The sequence below is a fragment of the Pelodiscus sinensis genome, chromosome 27, assembly GCF_049634645.1.
Source record: "Pelodiscus sinensis isolate JC-2024 chromosome 27, ASM4963464v1, whole genome shotgun sequence".
Taxonomy (NCBI): domain Eukaryota; kingdom Metazoa; phylum Chordata; order Testudines; family Trionychidae; genus Pelodiscus; species Pelodiscus sinensis.
The window spans coordinates 14,563,075-14,577,400 of NC_134737.1; the positions used below are offsets into that span (position 1 = coordinate 14,563,075).

The window sequence follows — 14,326 nt, forward strand, 5'->3', positions numbered from 1 at the left end:
TTGGGGGCCATGTCAGTGAGGGGTGGTTGTTTTGTTTTGTTTCTCACTTGTGTGCAGCCCCTGACTGATTTTTTTCCCCCCCTTCCCCGTGGGTCAGCGGCCCCCAACACAAAAAAGGTTCCCCACCCTTGCCTTAAAGCATGACTTAAAGCATGAGAGGTTTCAGCCTTTTTCTCAGTTCAGAGGTGACTATTCTTTGTAATGAAGAGGGAGAAACTTCTGAAGATAATCCATTTGAAGGAAGGAAAAAAGGATTTTTTCCATCAGCTAAGAAAGCAATGGTCTGTTGGTCAGACTCAAATGAAATTTCAGTCTTCTGTAGCCTTCATAAGGATGCCTTTGCCATCCCTATAGAAAACTAGTTAGAAATAAGTTAAACTTGTGGTTACATTTGTTTATCTCTCTCTCTTTCTCTCGTACACATAGTCTATGTCTAGACTGCAAGCTTCTTTCAGAAGAAGGTTTTTTGGAAGAGAGCGTCCACCCTGCCAAAATGCATTGAAAAAGCAATCTTCTTTTTTGAAAGATAGTGTCCACACTGAATGGACGCCCTCTCGCATTTCAGCTGTGATTACTATGGATGGAGTGGCCACCAGGCCACTGTATTTTCCCAAAACTGTTTCCTCTTTTCTCTTCTTTTGAAAGAACTCCCTCTTCCCCATCCACACACGCCTTTTTCCAAAAGAGCTCTTCCGGGAAACGGCTACTTCCTTTTAGAAAGAGGTTTACCAGTGTTGGGAAAGCCCCTCTGTTCTTTTGATTTTTTTTTTTCCCAAAAGAATGTGATTGCCCCATACCTTGTAAGATTTGCATCAAGTATGACAAACTTGTTTGGGCCACAAAGTGGTCTTTTGGACTTTTGGAACTTCCAGGAAGATTGGATATACTTTTACGTTGCTAGTATTAGAGCAAGGTGTTCCCCTTTGCCCTGTAAAATATAAATATATACACACACACACACACACACACACACACACACTTTCCCTTTTTTACACACACACACACACACACACACACACACACACACACACACACACACACACACACACACACACACTTTCCCTTTTTTACTACCAGCATGCAGAATCTTCATTCCTTCCCACAAAATATGGGTAATTGCTCTGTAGATTCCTATGGCACTTCCTTTCTGTAAATGATTTGTTGTGGAGGTCATAACCTTGAAAGCATTTGAAGGGCATCCGAAGCTTTGTCAGCTTCTCTGGTCTTCTAATTGTCACACAGATTCTGGGGAAGTTTAGAAACCATAATATGAACTTGGACTGGGTCAAAGACTCTTTTCCAACCTTCCATCCCAAACATGCACAATGTCCCCAGCATCATCTCTGAAACGCACAATCCCACCACACGTGTATGAATTAGTGGTCTTCTATCATGAAGAGTTTCTAAGCTGTACAGGGACACAGCTATTAGCAAAACCAGCTGTGTTAAAGGAGACTAAGGAATGCATGGGCCTAGGAGTGAAGACCTCTTCGTCCAACTCCTAAGTGACTTTGGCTGAAAAGTGATATGAAAAGTGCAACTGAAATTTTGAGGTAATTGGGGGAAGAGGCAGATTTAAAAATCGGGAAGCTGAAGGCTAATGAAAAAGGTACATTGTGTCATCTAATGTGACAGAATATATACTTCAGTATGGCGGGAGGCTGCTATTTTATTTTTTATTAATTTTAGAAAACCTTATGCATCTTCTAGTGAAGAAAAGCTTAAGAGTTAAATGTGCAATAAGTATCAGTAAATGGTAGGGAAAATACTTCAAAGAACACTGAAGTTTTTAATAAACGATGGAATAGCAAAAAATTTAGTCAAGTTAAAAGCAAAAAAAGTTTAAAATTACAGAAATTCAGAATTAAGAACTTTTAGGCTACCTCATTTCCTTGTTGCCTATCGGTTTACACCGTGATAGTCACAAGCCCCAGAGGCTGGATTTATTTTAAACCACCTATATTTTGGCAGTTTGTGAAGTCTGCAACTTCAGATAACTTTGACAGTGTTTCCCTATAGTTTATGTAACAGGATTTACCTAAGGCAACCCAACTGCATACAGGAGTTTAGGTGGCTGAAGCTGTAGGGGATTTGGGGGGGAGGGAAGGAACACAATTTAAAAGTTCTGGTGGTATGCAGCAGAATTCAGAGTAGGGCATATGAACCCTGGCAGAAATCTGAGTAGGAGGGGAGTCTGTCTCCTTCTTTCCCATTCCCTTCTGTAAATAGTAGTTAAATTTCTAGTAACGGTCATGGGGGAAGATCATATGAAGGCTTGGTGGTATGTGAAGGGTGAGAAGAGAGATGTTCTGAATGGGTATGTCTAGACTACAGGGTTTTTGCGAAAAAAGTAGCCTTTTTTTTGAAAACTTCTCCTGTGTCTAGACTGCATCCGCGTTCTTTCGAAAGTAAATTGAATGAATGTGGCAGTTTTTTGGATCCTGGTAAACCTCATTTTACGAGGAATAATGCCTTTTTTTGAAAGTACTCTTTGGAAAAAAAAGCACTATTAAATGCAAACTGCTTTTTTGCAAGAGTCTAGAATCTTTCAAAAAAGTGGCTCGCTTTTTCAAAAAGTCTGCTTGTAGTCTAGACATACTTTTTTGAAAGTATCTTTCGAAAAAGCCTCTTTCGAAAGAGGTTTGTAGTCTAGATGGACCCTAAGTGTCAAGTGAATTGGTGGTGTCTGTGCTCGTGGCTTTTATGAATACAGTTCAGTATACTGTCACGATGAGCTCACTGCCAGCATTGATGTAAGTGTATCTTTTCCTCACGATTTTCAGTTTAATGTTTTTTCCTCTGGGAATTTAGTATTACTACTAATTTGTTTTATTTGTTTCTGAGATTCAGTATGTTTATATAGAGCAGGGGTGGCCAACGCATTCTAGGCCAAGAGCCAAGATAAAAGTGGATCCAGCACGAAGAGAAAAGTTGTTGAGCCCCTCCCCCCCCCCCCCGAAAAAAACCCTCCCCCTTTAAAAGGAGCCGCCACATTTGGTTGAGCAAAAAAAAAATTTAAAAAAAGCTCTGCCTCTTTAAGAAAACGCATTTAAACGTGTTTTGAGGCTTTTTGGCCACAGCAGGCTCCTGACGCCATCTTTCATGGCCGCGCCGGACAGCTCCCCTGCCCAGGTCCGCACGGGGAGCCGGGAGAAGAGGGCTGTTTTTTGGGGGCACGTGGGTGGCTTACTAGCCAGGCAGAGGAGAGGGGGACTTTGAGAGCTGCACCCAGTGGGGGAGAGGGAGAAGAGAGTCTTTGTTCAAACTTAAGTGTAAAGTGTCATTCATGCTTAAATTTGACACTTTACACTTAATTAGCATCTTTGTTCAAACTTATCTTACCCATTACAAAGAGAGCTTCCCCAATTATCACCTCTAATTAGCTCACAGACATTGACCTCCCCCCCCCCCCCCATCCCCCTTCTGTTCTGAAATTTATTTGCCCTTCTCATATGTGTTCATTTTTTAAAATTGTATCCTTTGGTATATATGGTTGTGACAATTTTCTTCCACTATTTGATCTGAGGAAGTGGGTCTGGCCCACGAAAGCTCATCACCTAATAAACCATCTTGTTAGTCTTTAAAGTGCTACATAGTCCTGTTTTTTGTTTCAGCTACACCAGATTAACACGGCTACATTTCTATCACTAAGCCAAAGTAGTTTTTAAAAAATGCTATTAACTTTTTGTTGTAGATCTGACGCTTTTATAAGCTTTTCTACAGAATCCTATTTGACCACTTGAGTGAATACCATTTAGAGCAATACAGAATGCAGCGTTAGGCAATTTGAGATCCTTCTGTTTGCATTTCCTCACTTTGTGGTTGGAAGATTTTACCATAATGTTGTATGAGCACAGTTTTTGTTTTTAATTGGGGAAAGGTTCCTGTAAACAGATACTGAGAAACAGAGCAGACAATAGATATGTTACAGTGGGGAAGAGGTCCTGCATTTTTTTTTTTTCAAGTGCTGAAGCTGGAATACCCAAATATTTGTGGGTTTGGAGTTATTAGGATTCTGTAGATGGGTTTAAGAGTAGCTATTGCTGAACATTAGTTAGTTAGTTCTGTGCCTTTGTTGACTGTATGTGTGGAATAGGAGGTGATTCCTATTAATTTAATCAGATTTAATTAAACAGGGATTGTAAATAATTACTTTTGAGGTCAGAACTAAAATGAACACATTAGCAGTTACAACGGTAGAGTTCCTTATGTCTTTGTCATTTAACCTTCTTAAGTTAGTGCATATTTACTTTTTCTTCTGTCCTTTTGCAATGTCTATTTTCTACAAATCAATATTTTTTTCTTTCAATCTTATAGTTCAAAGTGACTCTCCAGCTTCAAATTTTAACACTTTGCCTAGCTTTCTTTCTGGCTATCTAGCTATGTAGCTATCTACCTACCTGCAGTATTAAAAGGAGGCTTCCTAGATCTGAAATGGTGGTTCTTCATTGGCAGGGAGGTGGAGTGGATGATTTAAAGAATCTCTTGGTTTGTCTTACTTAGATTGTGAGCAGTTCAAGGCAGAGTCTATGTTTATACAGTGCCTTGCATGATGGAAGCCTGACTTTCTTTGGGGCCTCTGGGTATTACTGCAGCATATGAATTGCAAACAGGCAATTAATTGGCTTGTGTTTCTGGAGAGCCTAAACGTTTAATTGCAATTCTTCTTTTTATTCTGTGTGATTATGATCTGAGTGAAAAGTACACTGTACTAGATGAAAAGTTGTCTTTAATGGGACTAAGCTGATTTACTTTAGCTGAGGATCTTGCCCAATTACAGAAATCTATTTTAGAATTGGGTCTTGTCTTGGGTGGTTAATTTTTTTTTCATTTCATATTTATCAAGGATTCATTTTTTGTGCATTTTTCCTCTTCCTTATCCTGTGAAAAACTATTTCTGCTGAGCTGATATGACTCTACTAATCTGGAAGCACCAGACAAAAGAACTGTCACTCTTGTGGAAGAGTGGTCCAAAATGATTGGGGTGCTGAAAATATCCTAGTTAAGAAGCTTTTGCTGAGCCCTCTTACTTTGGTGTTAGTATTTGTGCTGTTGGCTTTCTTTTTTCTATGTGGTTTTTGTTATATTTAGCGAAATAATAAAATAGTACAAGGAAGACAAAAGGAAAAAAACTAGAATCAAACCCTGAAATGTGCCCATCCTCCTTTTTGCTGCTCTCCCACATCTCCTGTGGTTCCCACCTATAGGGTCACGCCCTCTGGACCAGAGTAGATCATCTTCTGTCTGACCAATAGTCATATAAGGTAGAAGTAGAAAAGCCTTTCTGGGTCCAAAGTTTCTCCTCTCTACACTTGTGACCCTGACTTCCAAATCCCATGTTTTTGTTCTTTCATCTTTGTGTCTTTAGATTTAAACCAAAACATCTCCTTGGATTGTTATGTAATAAATGGGACTCTCCATCCGTAGAGGGTTTTAAGTCTTGGCTTGACAAAGCCCTAGCTGGGATGATTTAGTGAGGGTTGGTCCTGCTTTGGGCAGGGGGTGGACTCGATGACCTCCTGAGGTCTCTTCTAGACCTAGGATCTATGATTCTATGAAATAGGATATATTTTAATGGTTATTGCTTTTCATGATACTTATATTTGGTGCATACAAACTTCTATTTCTTTGAATTAAAAATATATAATGTATTTCTGAATATTCCTTACTAACATGTGCTGAATTACTTATTACCCAATGCTTTCTAGTTTAATTGCTAAAGCATCTTATGTTTGGAAAGTTTCCTTTGCAGACAGGAGGACCAAAAATATAATTTTTAGATTGCATAGAAATGTTAACTCCAGTAAAGTGTTTGCAAAAACAGCTGAAGAATCATGGATCTAGTCAATCTTCCCCTAAGGCCAGAACAGTATTGTTCTTAATACTGCTTTTTAGTTCTTTGATTAATCAGGCTTCTGCTGCTGCCCATGTTTTTCTTGCTGCAGTCAACTGGTATATTCCCAGTTCTTTCAGATTTTCAAAAATATTTCAGTGGTTCAAGGAAGTTTATTGCTCCTTAATAATAATTAGCACTTCTTATCTTGCAGATACTTTATAGACTTTGATTACTCTTTAATCCTATAGAATCAATATTATCTGGGCAGCTGACATAGGATTACTTGGAAAACTTTAACATTTTATCTTTAGCACCTAAGAGTTCTTCATTATGGCATTTCCTAAATATCTAATAATTATTTAATTATTTTTTTCTTTAAAAACGAATAGTCCTGTGGCCCCAGAAAGTCTTACGAATATATCTAGTATCATGAGCTCTTATGGGCAAAATCCACTTCTTCAGGTGAACTTGAGTGGGGGGGGAAAAGGGAGACTCTCCGAATTTATAGCCAAAAAAGTAGGGGGGGGGAAATGTAGCTATCAATTGTTGTGTTGGTGATAATGAGGCTAATTGAGTGGGCTGAAAGTGTCCCATACTTAACTGTTGATGTCAATGAGGTGTTGAATTAGGGAGAGCTGGTTTTATAATTAGCCATTCAGTTCATGTCTTTGTTTAGGTGAAGGGAAACAGGTGTCAAATTTGCATGTAAAGGTCAATTCTGCACTCTCTGTAGCTGGCTTGTGAAATTCCTATGTAGAAGAATGTCTACTTTTAAGTCCATTGAGTGCCCAGGCAGGATAAAATGTTCCTCCTACAGGATGAAGTGTGCTTTACCCACAAAAGCTCATGATCCTATATATTTTTGTTAGTCTCTAAGGTGCCACAGGGCTATTTGTTTTTCCAGATTTTTGACATCCTTTTTAAAGGATGGACCAAAACTGGACATAATATTTCAGTAGTGGTCTCACGAATGCTGTACATAGAGATGATGTACTCGGACTCTCTAATGCCCTGCTTATGCACAAGGATTGTTAGCTCTTAGTCATTACATTGAATTGGAGAGTATATTCAGTTGGTTTCCACTGTAATCCTCAAGTCCCTTTCACAGTCACTGCATTCCAAAATTCCTCCATCTTGTGAGTGTATGATCCACATTCTTTGTTTCTAGATCAGTGAGGGGCAACCTAGACTAGTGAGCGGGCCACAAGATTGTCATAACCAAGAGGGTCTCCCAGGTTAAGGTAATTTTGCTGTCTGGCTACGTCTACACTGCAGGGTTTTTGCACAAGAAGTCTTTTGCGTCCACATCTCAAAGTGCATCATTTTTGCGCAAGAGAGCGTCCATACTGCATGGACACTCTTGCACAAGAAATCTCTGATGGCCATTCTATGAATGGCCATCAGAACACCTGTGCTTTTTCGGATAAGCTCTGTTTACCTACACCGGAAAAAGCCCTCTGTTCTGCTGTTTTACTGTAGATTTACTTGCGCAAAAACACGCTTGAGGTGTGGACACTCCTTGGGTTTTTGCACAAAAACTCTGCAATGTAGACATAGCCTCAGTGTTTATGTATCTAGAATTTGTGGCATGTGCCAGTTGAACCGTAGCAATGGTTTGATTGGATGCAAAGGGAGCACATGGCTCTCATAATGTTATGTGCAATCAGCATACACCTCATTTCACATGCCCTTGCTTTAAGTGTATGTCACTTTAGCAATGCCTGTGGGAAAACACTACAGAGACAAAAAAAAGCAGACTCTATAAAACCATAGCCTACGCATAGGCTTGCAATTTTCTTTCAAATCATTGATAAACATATTGAATCTCATTAGACCAACAACAGATTCCTGCAAAAGTTGTACTAGAAATACCCCTGGGAGAGGCGTTCCAAATCCTTTCCATTCATCTAGTCAAATGAGCATGTTGATTGAGGATGCAGTGCAGCCCCTAAGCTTTGTTTGTTTTTTTTTGTTTAGGCCATTAATGTAGAAACATGTTCAGGCACATGGTAGCTTGCTGTTCTTGCACAACCCAGATGTTTGCAGCTGTTCAGGATTTTTCTGCCACATGTTAAACACTTCATCTGTTTTGGATGAGGGCTGAGGTTTCAGATCTTCTGGTGACTATCACACTTTGTTGCTAATATGTCTGCACACTGGGTTAATCACATTGAAGTCAGCTTGAAAGGTGACCCATATGGATACTACTCTTGTAGTAGCCCTGTGTTCCACTCTGGATTCACAAATTAACTGGCATAATAGATTTAATGGAATTACAGAGTAAAGGGAATTATGCTTGTTGGAGTCTTCTCCTCTTCATCTCTGCTAGCTTTGCTTCACATCTTAGGAAGCTGTTCAGGAAGTCTCTTGACTGAATGGGAAAGAAGTGGACCTGTGCCATAGAGACATTAGTGTTTTTGCAGTCTGTTTCCTGGTAGCTGGAATCAACAGCTCAGATATAGGGGTCTTACACCATAAGAGGAGAGATGACTACATTAAACATACTATTACTGGTAAGTAAATTCGCCCTGCCTCTCTGCCATATCAGGGGAGGTCTAAGTATGAGCCTAGTTCCTGTAAGATTTAGCAGTTATACATGTATTTCTACATAGGATGCCATGAGAGCCTATACGGAATGCCTTTTCAGCACTTGTGGTGAGGATTAGAGGAGATTGCTTGTTCGCTGTATTAAATGTGCTGTTTACTTAACCTTGTATTGTGTAGGTTACAATGCACTTAGTCCCCCTCCATTTTTATTTAGTAATTCTATACTTCTGGCCCTTCCCCTTCCAAAAGGCTACTTCATATATCGAGCAAAAAAGCTGTCTGATGCACACCCAACTCCATCCAAGACTGAGTGGATCATCTTTGCCACCTGCTTAATCTCCTGAGTCTGCTTCTGAATCTAATTCCCCCTTATTGAAAGCACCACACGCAAGGTCAGCTGTTCAGATTCGTTTCATCCTGATTCATTCCATTTGTCATTAAATATATATGTATCAAAAGTAACTGTATAGTCACATCCTTATAAAGAACCTCTTGTTCATATCATTTTGATTCTAAGAAATATGGGTTGGGAGGGAGTTCTTTTAAATAAGATAATATTCTGCAAAACTAAGTCAGATCTTCTAGAAAGTGGGAGTGGAACACAGGGGTCTAATATTTAATATATTCAAGTCCACGCATGCAGATTTTATATTTTCTGTAGCTAGTTTAAAAATATGGAAAACATTCTTCTCTGATACTCAGTCACTTACTTGTCATGTAAGTGACACCTGTGCATTGGCTGATCTTGGAGTCCTTTTTTAGGCATTTTACAATTCCAACTAAAGTACATTGTTGGCTGATCTCTATAGTCTGATGGCACAGTATTCCCATAAGAGGCATGTACTAATTCATATTGTATACCATAAAAGTCACAGTATTCACTTAGAAACCTCATAAACTTATTCATATTATATACCACAGAAGACCCCATTTTCTAAATTTTTTTTTTTACCTAATTCTTTCTTGTTTTCCAGAATTGATATCTGTGCTCTCTTGCCTTCAGTGAGACTTTTGCAGGATCCTTAAAGCAAATTCTTATCTTCCTTCAGTGCAATCTTTTCCATGACTCTCCTTCCAGCATCTTCAGTGAGGACACTGAGAACTAGAAATGATTTCGTATTCTTGCTGCTTAGTGAACTGCTGTCTTTAGCAGTCCAGTTAATTTGTACAGTTTACATTTGCACAAACTCCATGTGATTTTTATAGTGCTTGCGTATTTTAGCTGCAAGTTTGATCTTTTTCAAGATAATATAATTTATAAGATGACGGGAGTCTAAAGGGGAATTTCTCCTGTTCCCCTCTCCCCTCCCCCGTATCTTTTTTTGGTGGGCAAGGTTAAACCTCTGTATTCCTCAACTACTTACGTCAATTTAAATGAGTTCCAACTATTCCTTTTGTCAAGATGGGTTTTATTAAGCAGTGAAATTTATCAAATAGTCACATTACAGCATGGGTTTTACTCAAAGCTCAAATATATTTGCATAATCAATTACTGATACTTGCTTAATCTTTTCCCAGTATTTTGAGACCTTTACTGTGCATGATAGAGGAGAACTGCTGAGTTTGCAATAACTGACCTGAATTTGCTTCAAATAATTGTGCTTTTTTGGCTTTTTTGTACCTAATCAGAATTGATGTGACTGAAGTGCAAATCTTCATAATAATCATGCATTTACTGGCAGTGATTGGAGGACCACCTTTTTGGCAATCAATGGTAATTTTTGCTCATATTGTATATTAAGTTAATGTATATTTCTGATTATTCTGCTTCTTTTCTGCTCTGGTATACGTCTGGAAGAGCAACATATTTAGAATATCAGTTTCTGTTGGGAGGGAAAGATATCATTTTTCCATAAGATCAAAAGACGTGTTCTGGAAGAACTTGAATGAATTTCATAGCTAACAAATGGCAATAATGGTGCATTCTGGTTTTACCAGCACAGCACGAAAAAGTCATTTCCTTCCATACTGTACTATTAATCTAGAATGATCCCAAATCATTTTACACATTTACATTTACCAATAGAAAATTACTTTGTCCACCAGTGAAAACCTGCATCTCTGGGTGAATTGTTTGACATGGATATCAACAACATATAACTATTTTAGGTCAGAAACAAAAGAATACTTTATTAAATTGAAATTACAGGAGGAATTTTTGGAATGCAGCATGTAACTCCCCATAATTGCAATTTGTCAAAAGACAGGTGTTAATACTTTCTACCTTGTGAAAATTGCCTTATGACTTTTAATAACCATGACCCTGATCCTGTAATTTGATCCATGCACCCATACAGATCCCAGCTGATTTTACTGGGTAAAGTTATACCATAGGTATAAGTTATAGAACCACAGAAGATTAGGGTTTGAAGAAACCTCAGGAGGTCATCTTGTCCAAATCCTTGCTTGAAGCAGGACCAACCCCAACTAAATATGTGGATATGGGAAAGTCAGTGGATGTGATATACCTTGACTTTAGCAAGTCTTTCGATACGGTCTCCCACAATATTCTTGCCAGCAAGTTAAGGGAATGTAGATTGGATAAATGGACGGTAAGATGGATAGAAAGCTGGCTGGAAGGTCAGGCCCAGCGGGTAGTGATCAACAGCTTGATGTCAGGGTGGCAGTCGGTTTCTAGCGGAGTGTCCCAACGTTCGGTTCTGGTACCAGTACATCTTTATTAATGACCTGGATGAGGGGATGGCTTGCACCCTCAGCAAGTTTGCAGATGACGCTAAGCTAGTGGGAGAGGTAGATATGCTGGAGGGCAGGGTTAGAGTCCAGAGTGACTTAGACAAATTGGAGGATTTAGCCACAAGAAATCTGATGAGGTTCAACAAGGACATGTGTAGAGTCCTGCACTTGGGACGGAAGAATCCCAAGCATTGTTACAGGCTGTGGACTGACTGGCTAAGTAGCAGTTCTGCAGAAAAGGACCTGGGGATTACAGTGGATGAGAAGTTGGACATGAGTTGTCAATGTGCCCTTGTAGCCAAGAAGGCTAATGGCATATTTGGTTGCATTAAAAGAAGCATTGCCAGTAGATCCAGAGATGTCATTATTCCTCTTTATTTGGCTTTGGTGAGACAATACTCCAGATGTGGCATCCAGTTCTATGGTCCCACTGAGGTATACCAAAATAAACTATACCATCTGCTCAAGAAACTCCTTGCTAGAGCTTGGAGCCAAATTTATACAAACACAATCCTATAATGCCTACCAAAAGAATTCTATCTGCTACTCAAGATCCATAAACCTGGAAATCCTGGACATCCCATCATTTCAGCATTGACACCCTTACAACAGTGTGGCTTTGTTGACACACTCCTCAGACTCTCTTCTACCAGCACTTCTAGCTATTTTAGAGACCCTTCTGACTTCCTGAGGAAACTCCAGAGCATCAGTGAAAACACCATCATGGCCAACATGGATGCAGAAGCTCTTTACACCAACATTCCACGAGCTGTCAGGAACACTATCTCCAATGGTGCCTGGTGGCTGAGCTATGTGACTTTGTCCTCGCCAACTATTTCCAATTTGAAGACAATTATACCTTCAAGTCAGCGGCACTGGTATGGGCACTCACATGGCCTCACAATATGCCAACTATTTTATGGCTGACCTCAAACATTTCCTCAGCTCTCATCTATCAACATCCACCTGGGCCAGTCCACACAAGAGATCCGCTTCCTTGACACAACAGTATAAATAAACGATGGTCATATAAACACCTCCTTATATCAGAAACCTACCGACTGCTGTTCTTACCTACATGCCTCTAGTTTCCATCCAGGACACCTCACATGATCCATTGTCTGCTGCAAAACCATAAGCCACAACCGGATTTGCTCCAATCGCTCAAACAGAGATCTTTCTCACGCATTCTTAAAACTTAAATGCCCACCTGGGGAACTGCAGAAACAGATTGTCAGAGCCAGACAAGTACCCAGAAGTCAACTACTTAGACAGACTGAACAAGGAAAATAACAGACCACTACTGGGCGTCAGCAACACCCCTCAGCTTAAACCCCTTCAGTGTATTATTGACAATCTCTAACCTATCCTTGAAAACTATCCCTCACTCTCTCTCAGGCCTTGGGAGATGGGGCCCATCTTCGCCTATAGACAGCCCTCCAACCTGAAGCAAATCCTTTCCATTAGGTACACATCTCACCTCCAGATACTAACCCAGGAACCCTCCCCTCCCACCCCCCACAACAAACCCTGTTGCCACCTCTGTCCACACATTATACAATAACACCATCACAGGACCTAATCACATAAACCACCGCATCGGGTTTTACCCACAAGCTCATGATTCTATATATTTTTAGGGGCATGTCTACAATGCAGGGCAAAAGTCAAATTAAGATACACAAGGTCAATTGTGTAGCTGAAGTCAAAATAGCTTAATTTGGCTTTTGGCTCTGTCTGCACAGCAGGAAGTCGAAGGAAGAAAACTCTTCTTTTGACTTCCCTTATTCCTCACTAAATGAGGGTTACAGAAGTCAGAGTAAGAAATCTGCCATCTCAAAATTTTTGAAATAAAGCTGCAGTGCAGACATGCCCTAAGGTGCCACGGGACTACTTGTTTTTAAACTTAGACTAACACAGCTACCCCTCTGAGTGTTTGTGTGTGGGGGGGGGAAGGGGTTGGTTTTTTTTGGGGGGGGGGTGTATTTATTTAATGACAGAAATGTTAAGCACAACGGTGTCTCTTCTGTTTCCTTCTTGGACTCGCACCAACCATTTGCCTCCACTGTTTATAACTTTTGCATAATCTTTGACTCAGAACTCTTCCCACATTTTTCTTTATCTGCAAATCTGATTGTGTCAACTTTTCAACATTAACTTCATATATTTACTTCCTTCACTCCACCACTGTGGAGGTCTTTGTCCATGCCTTCATCTCCTATCATTCTGGATCCATATACGTTGGCAAAGATAGGACCTTGCAGCTTCGTCAGTGTTAATAGTGGTGGAAGCCATAATATAGATATGGCTCAGGTGGAATCAAACTTTCTTTTTATCATTATGTAGTCTCACCCTACACCGATAGTCTCCTCATGTTACAGCCTCCACTGATGTCATTACCCATGGTTCCTGGAGCTGCTCTACTGGGGAATTATAAATTCTGGATTTTTTTAATTTTTAATTTTTTTTTTTTTTGCCATTTTTGTACAAGGCCTCGTGACCTTTTTTTGCAGCTCATTTCTCTGTGGCATCCTGAAACTTCCTCTTTCCAGATTCCAGTATGGGCCAAATGTTGTTCCGATTCTTCCCTCCTCATGTGTACAAACAAATGCAATCCCATCACTCCATTCTAAAATACTTCCACTGAAGAAAGCATCATTATAAAAACAGATGGCAACACAGGCAGACTATATAATAAGAATGGCACAAGCTCTTCAGCACCAGAGTAACTGTGTGTGTGTGTGTGTGTGTGTGTGTGTGTGTGTGTGTGTGTGTGTGTGACTGAATTTTTCAGTTCAGCGAGCTCTGTTTCTGTTTCACTGTCTTTCTGAACTTTGTCTTTGAGCAGTAGTGCAGAGTGGATAGGAGGGGTATCTGAGGTGGTTCAAAAGAGTATAATTAGAGCTTCCTATTCAAGTGGCATACCAGAGCACAATCGGGTAAGGTGCTGTTACTCGTCATCTGGTTGATATCAGCAGTAAACGCCATATGGGCAAAGCATGGCCACATTAGTTTCTAACAGCACCTTGTAATTCAATAAAAGCTGTGAACCTACTGAATTCTCATACCCGCTCCAGCCACACATTCAGTGTGAACTTGGGTGAGTCACTTCCTGTTTTTCTCTAACATGGTGCTAAGTGACAAAGTACCAAACATGGGGGTCTGTGTGGACTGACTGATTGCACGGTGCCCTGAAGTTGTAAAGCATGATAGAAGTGCTAAGAATTATCCATTAGAAAAGCCTCAAAG

General features: G+C 40.0%; 1 protein-coding gene across 4 annotated transcripts in view; it reads left to right on the forward strand.

Moving 5' to 3' along the window:
* Positions 1-14,326, forward strand: part of CEPT1 (choline/ethanolamine phosphotransferase 1) — a 45,838-nt gene that overhangs the window by 25,448 nt on the left and 6,064 nt on the right. For 3 of the 4 annotated variants that reach the window (XM_075910314.1, XM_075910315.1, XM_006115699.4), the window contains exon 5: positions 10,013-10,097. The exons of the other annotated variant lie outside the window; for it this stretch is intronic. In XM_075910314.1, the coding sequence (XP_075766429.1) occupies positions 10,013-10,097 (85 nt within the window). The remainder of the gene's footprint in view (positions 1-10,012; positions 10,098-14,326) is intronic. 4 annotated transcript variants of the gene reach the window in all.